Source organism: Elephas maximus, chromosome 9, assembly GCF_024166365.1.
Source record: "Elephas maximus indicus isolate mEleMax1 chromosome 9, mEleMax1 primary haplotype, whole genome shotgun sequence".
Classification (NCBI taxonomy): Eukaryota; Metazoa; Chordata; class Mammalia; order Proboscidea; family Elephantidae; genus Elephas; species Elephas maximus.
Window position 1 is genome coordinate 98,562,450 of NC_064827.1, and position 15,844 is coordinate 98,578,293.

At 40.5% G+C, this 15,844-nt stretch overlaps 1 protein-coding gene across 10 annotated transcripts in view; it reads right to left on the reverse strand.

Moving 5' to 3' along the window:
• TLE1 (TLE family member 1, transcriptional corepressor) overlaps window positions 1-15,844 on the reverse strand; it is a 102,704-nt gene that overhangs the window by 46,129 nt on the left and 40,731 nt on the right. For 7 of the 10 annotated variants that reach the window (XM_049897268.1, XM_049897267.1, XM_049897269.1 and 4 more), the window contains exons 7-8: window positions 6,293-6,497; window positions 5,543-5,559 (exon numbers count right to left, since the gene is read on the reverse strand). In XM_049897268.1, the coding sequence (XP_049753225.1) occupies window positions 5,543-5,559; window positions 6,293-6,497 (222 nt within the window). The remainder of the gene's footprint in view (window positions 1-5,542; window positions 5,560-6,292; window positions 6,498-15,844) is intronic. The other 3 variants (XM_049897270.1, XM_049897277.1, XM_049897275.1) reach the window with 1 other exon arrangement.

Below are 15,844 nucleotides of genomic sequence, written 5' to 3' on the forward strand. Positions count from 1 at the left end.
TGCTAAAGTAAAAACCCACTGAAACAACAGCTAAGAAAACTCAGTGTTTTTCACTGTGCCTAAAAATTAAAATTTTAGTGACTAATCTTATTTTATTCATTATTTCCAAGCAATTCCTTAATATATATCAGGTCAAGATAACTCATAAATACTTATGTGAAAACATCTCCACCTACTCTAGTTTTACCTTTGATTACTTTGAATATCGTAAGACAACTGAAGTTAAAGAGGCTAGGATCAGTTCCCCAGCCTCAGCACACTGAGAAACACCAGTAACCGCCACGTTGTCACAGAGTCCCTCCCGTCCACGGCTGCTCTGTACACAGGCGTGGCTCACATAATTTGTATTTTAAAAAGCAAGCAGAGGAAATCACAAGTCATTACCTGGAGTGTGACTAATAATGCATTTATTGTTGTCTTGCTATTCTGCAGGAAGAGAGAGGGCAATGTTCTTGCTATGCTGTGTCTGACACCTTCCAGTCTCTTAACCCTCACCTTGTGAGGCAACCACTATCACCACCGTTTCACACATGAGTCCAGAAAGTTTGTAAAAAGGGGAAAAACCTTGCCTGTGCAGCCAGGATTCCACTCAGGTCTACCTTTGTCAAAACCATGTTCTTTTTATTATCCCCAGCTCTCCCCATCCCCCACTGCTGCGGTCACAAACAGCCACTGGGAGCTAATATGATACATATTTTCTAACTTCAGAAGAAGACCAACAATAAAATATTCTCCCAACCAAGTCTTGCATCTTATCCCTCCCTCGTCCTCTATAATGCTTAGGTGTTGATTTGACAAAAAAGGAAAGCAATGGTCCTTCACTAGGCTCTGTTCCTACCTCTGCCATTTAAAAAAAAAAAAAAAAAAATTTTTTTTTTTTTTTAATCCAGTAGCCACGAAGAACTTGAGAAGTTAGAGAAGAAAAAATATAGATTAAATAAAATGATGACTGGCATAACTTTAAGTTCTAAATATGAAACCCTAGTAAATATAATAAATCAGTTACAGGAGTGTTGACACTATCCTTCAGAAAGACATCATCTAAATCTTGGCCTCTGCTAACTAACAGATGCCCAACTTTGAACTTGTCTTAGTGATAAAATGATGGTGTTGAGCCACACGGTGTCAAAGGCAGATGAATGGTGCTTAACTTTGGGTCAGGATCCCCTTCTGAGACTCTGATGAAAGCTATGCTCTCTCCCCACAATCATGCACAAGAGCAGAGACCCACAGTGCTCTACAACAATTTCAGTGGGCTCCAAGGACTTTCTGAAGGCCACCCATGGACTCTGCCTAAGTTTACAGACCCTCTGCTCTGGAATGTGCCCTAGACGCCCCAGAGTCTTCTGCGTTTTCCAAATGTTCTATACAGTGTTCACATGGGTTAGGTATTTCAAGGTTTTTCACTCATTTTAACAAATATTTAACTGGGACATTAAGAGGAAACATTGCCAAAAGGCAGTAAGTATACCCAGTGCTTCCAAACAGTCCCAGGCACATAGTAAGTGCTCAGTAAATATTTGTCACATGAATGAAAGTACTTAAGCATACATTCGATCATACATATTTTTAAAAGCCATATAACTATCAACTCCATAATTCCAAGCAAGCTTATTTAAATATTTCCATATACAACAGCCAATATGATAGCCAACATTCAACATAATTTATCTTTAAGTTAATTCAAATACCTAAAGTTGTTTTACTACTACCAAAGAAATAAAGGCCTTTGTTAGATCATTTCGTATTTCTTTGTTAAACAGTAGCACTCTGATAAGTGGGGTTTTGTAAAGAAAATATATATATACACACACACATATGTATGTTTAGAATTAGAAAAACAACAGCCAGATCTGTTTACAATCAACAGCAAAATACATCTCTAAAAAGCTACTAATCTTACCATTCATCCCTTTCAGAAATAACACTACAAGTGTCCATATTTTCACTCTACTTGGTGGTTTCATTTCTTAGCTTTTACATAAAAATGGGTTGTATTAAAGCTTCACTTGTTTTTCTACCATATAACCTTTAACACACTGAATAATTTTGTTATTTAAAAAACACTTACTACATACCAACGAGTTTTAGGCTTAGAGATAAAATCCATACCTACCCATATACCCTCTGATTTTTGTACCTGACATAAATAATTTGATTGATACATAAAGAACAGGGAAGAATACGACTAAGGAGTTCGGAAAAAAATTCCAGACTGGTGTAACCCCATGGCAACGATTCTCAAAGTCTGGTTCAAGGGCCCCTGAGGATCTAGGAGACCCTTACAAATCTGTATGAAGCCAGATTTTCTTCATATGCTTCAACTGAAACAGTGTATCACAACAGATTGAATAGAGAAGCAGGTGAGAATTCAGCTATTCTCTTTTAAAGCCACACCCTGAAGAGATTTGTGAATGTGTAAAACAAAGCCATACTTTTCTCTAAATTTTTATTTTGGAAATAAATTTATGTTAATATGTAACGGGTTATTCTTAACTTTAAAATTTCTGTGTTTTTATGTTTCAGTTATTTTAAATTTTTTAATTTTGTTTTAGCTCTAATACAGTAAATATCAAAATATATAAACCCACATAAAATTCCTGGAGGTACCCAATAATTTTAAGAGTGTAAAGGTCCTGAGAACAAAAAGTTTGAAACCACTGTCCTAGAGCAACCGCCCTTGGCCCCTTAACTGGGGAAAAACAGCATCAGCAGTACACAGCAATCAAGTGACTTTAACTACCAACTAAAATTAGACTTCATAATTCAAACCACTTTATGAACAGATGAGTACTGTAATATGTCTGGCACTAACAGTCTGCATCATGCCATTACCTATGCCCTTTGCATTAACTTTTACGCCAAGTTTGAAGAGCTACTGTCTTATAGTTATCCGGTGTTACTATAACAGAAATACCACAAATGGGTGATTTTAACAAACAGAAATTTATTATCTCACAGTTTAGGAGGCTAGAAGTCCAAATTCAGGGTGCTGGCTCTAGGGAAAGGCTCTCTCTCTCTGTCAACTCTGGAAGAAGGTCCTTGTTTCTTCTGAGCTTCTGCTCCTGGGCAATTTTCATGTGGCTTGGCATCTCTCTTGCCCCATCTCTACCTTTTGCACGCTTTTTTAAATCTCACGAGATTGATTTAAGACACACTCACATTGGTCCTACCTCATTAACATAACAAAGACAAACCATTCCCAAAGCAGGTTATAAACATGGGCTTACAACACGTATTTTTGGAGGACACAATTCAATCCGTAATAGCTACTTAATTTTATTTTTTAACTGCAGCAAAATCCCACTTATACAGATTAAAAAAAAAAAAAAAACAGTCAGCAATTTACAGATAGTGAGCAATTTAATTCCTCTCGGCAGACTAAATGCCTAGGTTACAGATTAGTATAATTTTTCCATTTTTATATCATCAGCAGAGCAGTATTCTGCAGTAATTCATCAAGAAGTGCAATTATAGACTGGTTTATATAATGTATATAACATATTTTCATTGGCTGCTAACTCTAACATGTGGACTTTAAAGCAGCCCACAACTGCCTAAAATCCAAGAACAATTCTGTACTTCTTTAAAGGTACAACTGATCAGCCTTCCTCCACCCACCTTGCTCTCATCCCCACAGTGAATTAAAAAATTGCTTACATTCTCAAACAAACATACAAATTGGAAGTCACTATGCTCAGAAATCCTGGCAGCACAGTGGTTAAAAGCCACAACTGCTAAACAAAAGGTTGGTAGTTCGAATCCACCAGGCGCTCCTTGAAAGCTCTATAGGGCAGTTCTACCCTGTCCTACAGGGTCACTATGAGCCAGAATCGACTCAATGGCAACAAGTTTGATTTTGGTTTATACTCAGAAATATGGACACATGGAGAAAGTATGAGAAACGTCTCTAATTGCTTAAGCGTGGAAACCACTCATTCATGTGACTGTCATATCAGAGGTGCAAAACATGGTATCACTTCTACAACCATCTAGAACTTTCACTGAAACTTTCTATACTGGTGTTTAGTAGAGGAGCTTTTGATTCTTTGAGAAAAGGTTTGTGATATGTGTGCAGATACAATTCCCATACTGCCTTATATATAGTTCAGCACTTAATAACTACACAGTAATTTAAAGTGAAACTGATTGGTGACAAGAATAGAAAATCATATTACAATTAAAGTCCCAAACCTAGAGTAAATTACAAACATGTAGCAAGCTAAAGGACGTGAGCTTCCCTGACATATTGTCTTCTTCTGCCATCTCTACCCTCTGGTCCAGGATTAGGTGTTTGTATTTGACACTCAGTGAATGCACATGGCAGAAAAGATGACACTCTACAGGGACACCGAAACAGCAAAATGTAAATGTCACCTCCATAAATCAAAATCAGTTTACTCACATTTATACTTTGTGAGTAGGATATTTTATTCCCTATACATTTTTTTCCTCCCCTTTTCTCCTCCCAACATTTTCCAGAGAAAACTTCTAGTACAAGAATTTAAAAACAAACTAGCTACCTTTTCCCTTAACCATTACTCACTCCTCCAAATACACCCAGGTACATAAAGAACACCAAGCTCTGTCTCTAAGAGAATTTCAGAAGGTGCTACTAAAAAAAAAAAAAAAAACTATTCTAGGTAATAGAAAAGAAATTTTTAACTTTTCAAACTGAAAAAGATTTACAAACCTTTCCCCAGCTCTGAACCCAAAAAAAGTAGCAAAATGATGCAAAAGTTCAGTATTCCATTTTTTACCATCTTAAAAATAGCCAAAATTTAATATTTAAGAGATGCATTTTAGATATGGAACTCCCACCCAGCTAACTGGTGGATAAGATATACGTAAAAATCAAACGTGCAATTTGCAAAATGGGCCAAGACTCAGGCTGGTGAAAAGGTGAAATTCTATAAGCACGCGGCCCTACCCATTGAATTTCCTTGTTTTTAAGAGCTTACTCCCATGCTCGGCTCTTTGATCTCAAATAAATTTAAGTTCAAGTTCATTCCCCAGGGACAATTACGAAAAGAAAGCCAGATACGGAAACCTAGCAACTGAGATGCATTCATAGAGGATAATGAATGGTTTAGGTAGAAGTAACACATTACTAACCAATTTCACAAATGGATTTTGACCTCTTATCTGTAAAACTAATTTAAGATTTTATATATATATATATATAAACTTTTTTTTTTCTTTTAAGCGACAGGCAACCTGGCCACAGAACACAACAATAAACATGTATTTAAGCGGGGCTAGGACACTGGTTTTAGGACACATATAGATCCAAGTGAGATACCTAAGTGAGTAATCACAGCAAATAGTGTTGTCCCCATGCCCCTTTCCTCTAACTCAAGTTTTATAGAAAAGACAAGAGGGAGGGAAATAACCAATAAAAAAACAAAAAGGAAAGGAAAAACCCCGGGCACCGAGAGAAGGAAGAGTACACGCGTCTGTGCCTGTGTTTCAAGAAAGACAGCTTGGAAAGCATCGTACGGAAGAGCGCGTGTTTATGTGTGACAGGCGCTTGGGTACTTACTGTGCCCGGTTCTCTGTCTGCTCCCGAGGTAACCAAGAAACGCACAGACATGCCCGTTCAGACACAGAGGCAAGGACAGAAATAAAAAAAAGGGGGGAATAATTAGAACACAAGCCCCAAACAGTTTTAAAAATGGCTTTTATTTATATAAGTCATTGCACATTCCTAATACAGTGATTTCCTGAAAATTACAGTATTTTGTAAACATAAGATTTACAGTTTAACCATACACAAAGCCTATTTTATTTCTTGACAGAATAAATTACTTTTCTTCAAAAAATTAGTCAAGTGCAATTTTGCCCAATATTTAATGCATACTAGAATTAAAGCCTATGAAAAACTAAGTAGTAACAGATGCAATTATCAAACCTTTCATTTGAACACATTCACTTTCAAATTTAACTTCTTATTTCGCCCCATTTAACAACATTACTTTCTTTGAAAATTACCCAATTAAGCAGTTAACAGTTTTCCATAATATGGTACAGGCCACTGGCATTAACTAAGCCACTGCCAAGATGTCAAGATGCCTGCAATCTAAAGAGGTGTAGAAAGCTACACATCTCCACGTCAAGCCCTGAAAACTTCCAGGGTGAACGGTGTTTCACTGGCAAAGCTTTTGCTACAGTTCCTCTTATCTCATTGTTTTCTCTCTGTATAGGGTGGGGCTCTCGTTAGCGATGCACACAACTTTGCAGCACTGTCTGAGTATCAGGACCAAGTCCTAATCTGGCTTGCCCGGCCTCTCACCTCTGTGGTGCTCTGCATCATGGTGCTTCTTGTCATCTTTTATTGCCAAGTGAGACTGCCCACTCAGGGCACTGGACAGCGCCAGTAGGCCGGCGCTGCCCCCGAGTGGCGGGATTCCAGGAGGCTGAAGTCCCGAAGGGTGAGGTGTGAGGGGTACTGGGGGTCCATGGCCATGAGAGAGATGCTGAGCTTGTAACTGCTGCTGCTGTTGGTGGCGGTGGTAGTGGGAGAGGAGGAGGAAGAGAAGGAGGAAGTAGTAATGGTGGTGGTGATGGCAGCATCCAGGAAGAAAAGGACATGACATGAAATGATGGACGAAAGAGGCAGAACAGGTTAAACACACACACGAAGGAAGTGAAGGAAGAAACAGGGAGAAAAGGGGAAAAAAATGTGATTAGTGCTTTCAATTCATCAAAAGTTTCTTTGACCTGCTCAGTTATATCTCCCCGTCTCCCCCAAATATAATCCTCAGATCTACACTGTAACCTTCTGGCATAACTCACCTGCTATGAATAGAGCTGGTTACACTATTAGCAAGCCTGGCTAAGGTGGTAAGCACTCAAATATTAGTTCCATCTCTATGGGTCTCCAAGTATAAAATCCAGTATGTCTCTGAATCTAAGATGACAGAGATTTAAAACTCACTCTGCATGGGGAGAAGGGGGTGCATCCAAAAAACACAGTAACCCAACCCTACTCTCCACTACCAGTACCCACTGCTGTCAAGTCGACTCCAACTCATGGCGACCCTGTGTCTATCAGGCTAGAACTGTGCTCCCCAGGGTTTTCAATGAATGGTTTTTCAGAAGTCAATCACCAGGCCTTTCTTTCAAGACATCTCTAGGGGGACTTGAGCCTCCAACCTGGCTTGCAACCAAGAACATTAACAACCATTTGTACTACTCAAGGACTCCAGTTTCAACCACTGTGGTAGGTTAATACAAAACGGCAGGGGTAGAATGGAGTCACCTAACAGTTACTAGTTATTAGGTGACTCCATTCTACCCCTGCCATCTTGTATTAACCTATCACAATGGTATGATGAGACAAAACAAAAATTATCTGTAATTAACAAAATTCAAAAGAAAGAACTAGTATCTGGATGTCAACTATGCATCACGCAGGCACTTGTGTGTGCCCTACTTCATTAAACTCTCACAGAACTATGAAGAAGTGCTGACATTCTCCTCACACAGAAGGAACGAAGGCTCAAAAGATGTCTAGTAAATTGATGAGCTTCTGCCACTGGGCAGGAAGGGACTGGAGTCAGTGTAGAAATGACCCCTAAAAGCTGAGCTCTGTTTATCGTACCGCCATAAACCATAGCAGTTGTTTCAGGGAACCATGCTTGAGATGGCTGGAGAAACCTTAAGAGATAAAACTGTTTATCCTTCCTTTCTAAGCCTCACACCTGATCCCACTGCTTCTAAGTTACAGGTGAAAACCCTGAGATCTAGAAAGGTTAAGAGCTTGACGAGGAAAGTAGTTTTAACCAGTCTTATCCAATCATGTGGAAGTCCAACCATGCTCACCCAAGTCCCCAATCCCAAACGCCTTTTCCACGATACCCATTCCAGAAATTATAAATCTGTTCACGTTAAAAGGTATTGTTGCTCTCATACATTGTATTTAATACCATGCTGTACAAAATCAAAAATGATTTTTTGAGCAGAAATGATTCTAGCTCAATTTCTATGGTGTAACATTAGAAAATTCTCAAGATTCTGATTTGTGCTACTTCCCTGGGACTCAATTACTCGTTTTATTTATTATCCCCTTGCACGTACTGAATTTATTAAATCTTCATGCCAGATCTTTGGTTATTTCCATCCAGAACACTGATATTTAAATTGAATCCTAAACATGCTTCCCACCCTCAAGAAGAAAAAACATCATCACTGAAAACCGGAAATCAGTTGTCTATGGTAATTTTACAGTACATTTCCAACCACACCTAGCATCTTTAAGAAAATCTTCAGGTGCCAACCTTCTTTTAAAACTTCCATTCTTCCCAAAGCAAGCATAGTTCTGACTAGTGGAAAAATGCAGAAAGTGGTGAGGTTAGAACAGTGAGCATTAACAGTATTTGTGGAGAGTATTTATAAACTACTCATTCACCATTTGAGATCATGATAACAATTTCTATACACATAAAATCACCTTCCTGTCATCCCAAAGACACTAATTCTTGCTCTGTCACCTTTTAAGTGCTCGGCAATCCTGGAACATAAAACTGAAGGAGCTGGCAGCAGCGTCACGGTCCACTAGGCATGCTCATTAGCACTTAATTAGAAACTAGACACCTGCCATAAGAAATGTGCTCAGAGAAGGATGAGGAACAGGTCTGCCCTACCAGCAATTACTATCATTACTTGGAGAGACAGAGCTATGTCCGGCTTGGGGGGGTGGGGCGTGCAACGATGCATACACAAGCAAGTGCAGCAGGGTAATTAAACACAGCATTGATTAAAGGAAGATGAGAGAGGCTAAGCAGAGGGAAAGGAATTTAACCACAGGGTGGAGGACACCACCCACCCCCCAAAACACCAAGTGTGGAATCACCAGAAGACTTCAGAAGTAGAGTTTTACGTCAGAGAAAGCACAAGAAAAAAAAAAGCCTGTTGCCATCCAGTTGGTTCTGACTCATGGCAACCCCGTGAGTGTCAGAGCGGAACTATGTTCTGTAGCGTTTGCAATGGCTGTGACCTTTTGGAAGCAGAATGCCAGACATTTCTTCTGAGGCACCTCTGGGTGGATTCGAACTGCCAACTCTCTGGTTATTAGCCAAGCGCCTATCCATTTGTGCCAAACACACATGCAGGTAGTATTTGGATACACAAGAATGATGGAAAGATTTTCCCCCAAACCCAAGTTAGCTTTTAGTAAGAGGAACTGGAAAACAGACCCTGATATATTACTGAAAAGAGACTACTGTCTATAATAAAGGGGCTTCACCATAGTTGGGAAGTAGACATATGTGGTAAACCCAACATGTAGGCTAAAAACTATCAACAGGGATATTCAGCAGCCTAACTGGCCACAGGTAACTCCCACTTCTACCCGGATCTGGCTTGCCAGGCGCCTTGACGTTAACAGCTCACTGTTATTAGAGGTAATTGGTTTCTTCCATCCTTAGCTTGGCCATTTTGAAAGCTTTTAAAAAAAAATTCTATCAAATTAGAAGGAGCACTAAGTCGTGATGCGACAGGATGGATCACAACTATTGAAGATGTTGTGGTACAAAGAAATGTGGATACTACTACCTCTCCTTCTACTTCTTTATGTTGGTGTACAGTGCTCACAAATAGTATTTTCATGCCATTATTCAGCCTGAGCTCAGAACATACCTGAGGATGGGAATGTGGCATCGCTGCTCCCATTTCATAGTGATTATGTTGTTAGCTACCACTAAGTCAGCCCCTGACTCATGGCAACCCCACGTACAACGGAACAAAACGCTGCCCGGTTCTGAGCCAGCCCCATGATTGGTTTCATATCCGACCACTGTGATTCATAAGGTTTTCACTGGCTGGATTTCCCAAGAAGATCACCAGGCCTTTCTTCCTAGTCCATCTTAGTCTGGAAGTTCCACTGAGTTCTATTTGGCATCACAAGAACACACGAGTCTCCACGGACAGACGGGTGGTGGCTGTACATGAGGTCGGCTGGCTGGAAATCAAACTCGGGTCTCCTGCGTGGAAGGTGTGAACTCCAGCACAGAACTGATACTGCCCCTATAAAAAATACTCAGAGATAAATCCACCTTCATTGCCTGGCCTTAATGGCAGTGACAGATGGAGTTTGCACTAGATTTGCTACTGATGAGAGCTGATATGGATTGACTTATCTCCCCCAAAAAGCCCTAACCGCTGCTCTTTGGTCATATTGGAGTAGGTGGGTCCTAATCCAATCTGAGCAGTGTGCTATAAAAGAGATGAGAGACAGACAGAGGGAGGCAGCCACGTGAACACTGATTTATGCTGCTGCTACAAGCCAAGGACCCCTGTGGGCTACCAGAAGTGGGAGAGAGACAAGAAAGTGTGTTCCCCTAGATCCTTCAGAGAAAACACGACACGGCTGGCACCCTGAATTCAGGCTACTAACCTCCAGAACCAGAAGACAATAAATTTCTGTTGTTTTAAGCTGCTCACTTTGCGCTACCTGGTTATGGTAGCGCTAGGCTGGATACATGAGTCATCTCTCTAGTCTCAACCTCCCAATGCCTATCCCTACACTTGAAAAGACAGGCTATCACTTGCTCCTACCTTTCTCCCAAGGAACTTTGTAAAGAAGAATAAAAACTAAACAGAGATGTTTCTGGCTCCTCTCAGAAGTAAATGATTAACAAACAAGAAGTTTATTTTCAGGATAAAACACTGCATCTGTCATCTACAAACCAAACCTGTAAATATCATTTGGGAAACGGTAAGATGTTTTAATACACGACAGCAAGGGTGGGAAAATTCGTGGTATTGCTTAATGTTACACCCCCTTCTCTAATATCTTTTAGGTGGACCTACCTACTTTAGGAATATAAAAATCTATAAAATAGAGTGACTATAGAATGGGCAAGCTCTCTTGTTCCCAAATAAATTCTCACTTGCCATTAAGTTTATTTAAAAGAGTTGTTCTTATATATATATTTTTTTTTAATTATTTTTGATTCCCCAAACCTGAATCACACAGAAATTCCTGGATGATGGGGTGGCGGGGAGTCTGTACTTGCTCAATGACTAGTTATCCATCATTTGACATAATGTATTAAAGAAGTACTACCCACCAAAAAAAAAAATTCATACCAAAACCAAACCCACTCCAGTAGAGTCAATTCTGACTCATGGTGACCCCACAGGGTTTCCAAGGCTGTAATCTTTATGTAAGCAGACTGCCACGTCTTTATCCTGCTGGGTGGCTAGTGGGTTTGAACGACCCACCTTTCGGTTAGCGTCCAAGCACTCAACCACTGTGTCATCAGGGCTCCTTATCCATTCATTAGTCCATAATAATTAGCTAACAGTTTTTTAAAAATTAACACTTGCAGGTTTACATGGGACAGGACGCACATGCAAAACCGTTTGTAAAGGGAAGACATCTTTGATGAGCAATGGTGGTTTTTAGCAAAACAGTTGTGTTTCTCAGGCTATCAGTCTAGACCAGTGCCCCACCTGGGGACATCTGGCACTGTCTGGAGACATTTCTGGCTGTCACAACTGGTAGAAAATGCTTCCGCTAGTGGGTAGAGGCCAGCAACGCTAATAAACACTCTACAATGCGCAAGACAGCCCCTGACAACAGAGAATTATCAAGGCCAGAATGTCAGCAGTGCCAAGGCTGCTGAAAACCTGCGGTCCAGATCTAAGCCTACACTGTGTTCCGTGACATTAGAATTCATGCTCCTGCGTGCCAAGTGGATTGCCAAATCGTTATTTCAAAAATAAAAATATTTTAAACACCCAAGTTTTCCCTCTCCCTGCATCACCATCGGAGCATACTGTCACAACTCAAAAACAGGAGCATCTGCTTTCTGGAGCTGGCTCCACTAACAACTGCAAAATAAACTCCACCCCCAAAACAAAACACAGAAGGAAAAAAAAGTTCCTATTTTACAAACAATTTGGGAAAGAGTTGGCCTCAGAACTTTCTCATATTGGTGTCATCCTGCCTAAAAGTGGACCATGGAGAGGTTTAGGTTTGGTACAAGGAGATAATGCCCCTGCTCTTTACCCAAGCAGTCTGAGTGGGCTGGGAGACAAGTAAAACCCACACCAACCCCAGGGTTATGATACCTAAAACCCACAAGGAATAAGGCAACCTCGTCCATGTCAAACAGCAGCCACACATACAGAATTTTAATTCATATTTTACCCAGTACAGCACAGGTCAATTGGGTCACTATAATGAAACCGACTTTGCTGTTTACATCCAGGGTTTTAACATCATGGTGCAGGGCTTTCTACACTTTTGTTTCTGTAACACAGGCACAGCCCATACAGCTGTACCCCAGAGCTGCCTATACAACTAGGAAGGACACCCAGTATGAGAACAAAGGCCAACACCAGCCTTATCCCCACCAGATGTTAAGCTCTGCTCCACCAACCACTGAACCAACCTTAATTTCTGAAATTTAACCCACTTCATAACTTTAGGAAAACTATGTCACAAAGATCACAAACTTAACCCAACCACAACTAACATCCATGCCCCCAAACGGCATCTCTGATGCTAAAAGAGGGACAGTAAGTGGCATCTACAGCACTTGGTATTTAAACACTCAAAAAAAAAACAAGTGAAAAGTAGCATTTGTTGACAGTTCTCTCCAAATCACTTCTTGATTTCTGCTATTTCCCTGTTCTTTAAAACACTAGCTCTTATCTCGGGAGGCTGCAGGAAAAAGAAAATTGGTATGCTACGGTAAACAAGTAGGAAAGGGCTGTCTGGCAGCAGAAACATCAAGGACACTGCTATAGAAGTTATCTGAAAACCTCCCATTATGTGAATGGCCTCTCTTGTGGAGAGGGGCAAGGGTGATAAATAGGCAGAAACTGCTTACTGGGGCCAAGAATTCTCAAATCACTTGAGAACGATAAAAAAAAAAAGTAACATCCCCTTGAAAGGCCCCATCTCAAAGCAGGAGCGCACAGAAAAACTGACACATAGAAGCAAGGGGACGGCATATCTGCAGGCAGGCGACAAGAGCAAAGAACCTAAGCCTCTGGGAAGGATTTGAACTCAACTCTACCCTTCTAGTTGTCCTTGGGTGGCAGAACCGGTTAAGCACGGACTACTAATGAAAAGGTTGGCAGTTCCAATTCACCCTTTCAAAATCTCCCTTTTGGAGGAAAGGCCTGGTGATCTGTTTCTAAAAAGTCACAGTCAGTAAAACTCATTAAAAAGCAATGATGTCACTTTGAGGGCCAAAGTACGCCTGACCCAAGCCATAGTATTCTCAATCGCCTCACGCATGCAAAAGCTGGACCACGAATAAGGAAGTCCAAAGAAGAACTGATGCATTTGAATTATGGTGCTGGCAAAGAATACTGAATACACCATGGACTGCCAGAAGGATGAACAAATTTGTCTCGGAATAAGTACAGCCAGAACGCTCCTTAGAAGTGAGGACGGCGAGACTTCGTCCCACATACTTTGGACATGTTATCAGGAAGGACCAGTCCCCAGAGAAGGACACCACACTGGTAAAGTAGAGAGTCATCGAAAAAGAAGACCCTGAATGAGGTGGGTTCGACACGATGGGTACAACAATGGGCTCAAACACAGCAACAATTATGAGGATGGCACAGGATGAGCAATGTTTCATTCTGTTGTGCCACAGTCACTATGAGTCGGAACCGACTCGATGGCCCCTAACAATAATAACACTATAACACTATGGAGTATTTCTACTCTGACACACACGGGGTCGCCATGAGTTGGAGTCAACGTGAGGGTAACTACTTTGGTTCTCTTTGTTTTCTATGCCTTCTGCATGTCAATTCATCCAGACAGGCCAGCTGATCCAGCAGGAGTACTCTGCCTTGTTTGCCCACCTTCCCTGGGTGGACTTAGGGGTTGTGACAATGATCAGAGCCTTAGGATTTAAAGGCCTGAATTAGAACAGGTTTTTAAAGTCCTTGTTTAGAGAGATTCTTCAAAAACCACACTGTGCACATGAAAAGAGGCTCCACATCAGTAACCGTCAGGGAAATGCAAATCAAAACCACAATGAGGTGCTATTTCATACCCTCTAGGGTGGCTATTAGGGTGGCTAGAGTAAAAAACAATGGACAATTTGAAGTGTCACAGAAGATGTGGAAAAACTAGGGCCCTCATAGCTGCTGGAGGAAATGTAAAACGATGCAGCCACTTTGGAAAACAGCCTTTCTAATGCTCAAAAGGTTACAAAGAGAGTTACCATAGGACCTAGCAATTCCACTTCTAGGTCTATGTCCGAGAGAACTAAAAACATATGTCCATACAAAAACCTGTACACAAATTCTTAAGAGCCAAAAAGGGCAAACAACCCCAATGTCCATCAACTGATGGATGGATAAACCAATGTGGTGTATCTATACAATGGAATATTATTCATAAAGAATATGAAGTTAAAGGAAAAAAAGAATGAAGTACATCTACTACACAGATGAACCCTGAATACATTACTCTAAATGACAGAAGCCAGAGATAAAATGCTACATACTGTATGACTCCATTTACAACATGAAATGTCCAGAAAAGGCAAATCCATAGAGACGTAAACTAGATTACTGGTTGCCAGGACTAAAGGTGGAATGGGAAGTGGCTGCTAATTCTTTCTGGAGTAATGAAAATATTCTGGAATTAGTGGTGATGGCTGCACAACTCTGTGCACTTTTGTGCATCAAATTAAACATCTTAAAAGGGTGAATTTCACAATATAAGTTATAACTCAATTAAAAAAAAACACATACGAACTCTACTTTCTACTCTGGGACTTAAATTTCTTTCTCTTAAAATCAAGAGCGGAAATAGTGCAATACCTTCTTCCAAGGTAGGAAGAAAAAATCATGTGAAAATATGTGGAGAAATAAAACTCTACACAGTATTGGTTTTGAAGAGTAAACAATGCATCAGCAACTTTTCTAATAACTAAAAAGTATACTGCCTGCACTTCGAAGAACCCAGACGCTGTGGCCAAGCCCTGCTTATGTCAGAGAGACACCAAGCTGTACTCACAGTAACAAGCCAACTCAACCAAAAGAGACATAGGATGCACAGAAGACTTATTTGCAATACTGCTCCGTCCTCTTCGGAAATTTAATAAAAGGCTGGGCCACGAGAATTTAAGTAGAGGTTGTGTCACTAGATATAAGCAAGCAGAGCTGGAAAACCACACGTTTGTTTTAGTCGTTTCATCCTCTGCTCTTGCTGGCAGGATATGAGTTATTCTCCTATGGTGAATCTGTTTTATAAAGAAAACTTACAGCCCAGTTATTGACGGGCTTTCCGGGGATTAGCTGCATACCCGTAAGAATAAGAGGCTAACCTCATCCTCTTAAACTTCACACACTACAATCCCATAGATAGCTGACAACTATAGTCAAAAAAAAAAAAAAAAAAAATAGTCAAAGGAGAAAAATAATCCAGCATTTTCCTAATCCTTAAACTAATCATATCATGCAACAGTGGAGAGTCCTTTAGGCCTACAACTCAATCTCTCAAGTACAGATGGCCCAAAAGGCTCCTTTTACAGACACGTCAGTCATCTATACACCGGGTCACTTCCTACACAAAAACACACCTGTAATAGTGCTATCGACACACACACCACAAAATACCCTTGACTTCTTTTATTCCATACTAAAGTTTTAAAAAGCATAGAGTTATAAATCTGTCTATGAAGCAAGAATATATAAATCTGACCAATAACTGTGAGCCCCGCAGCCCTTGAAAGAAGTTATGTCCATGGAGAATAAGTCAGACTTCATGCAAGTAAGTGAGAAAGGAAAACAGGGCTGCCTACCCCAACCCCCATCTTCTTGAGTTCTAAAGTTCACAGGCATTGCTATGGAAAACTGT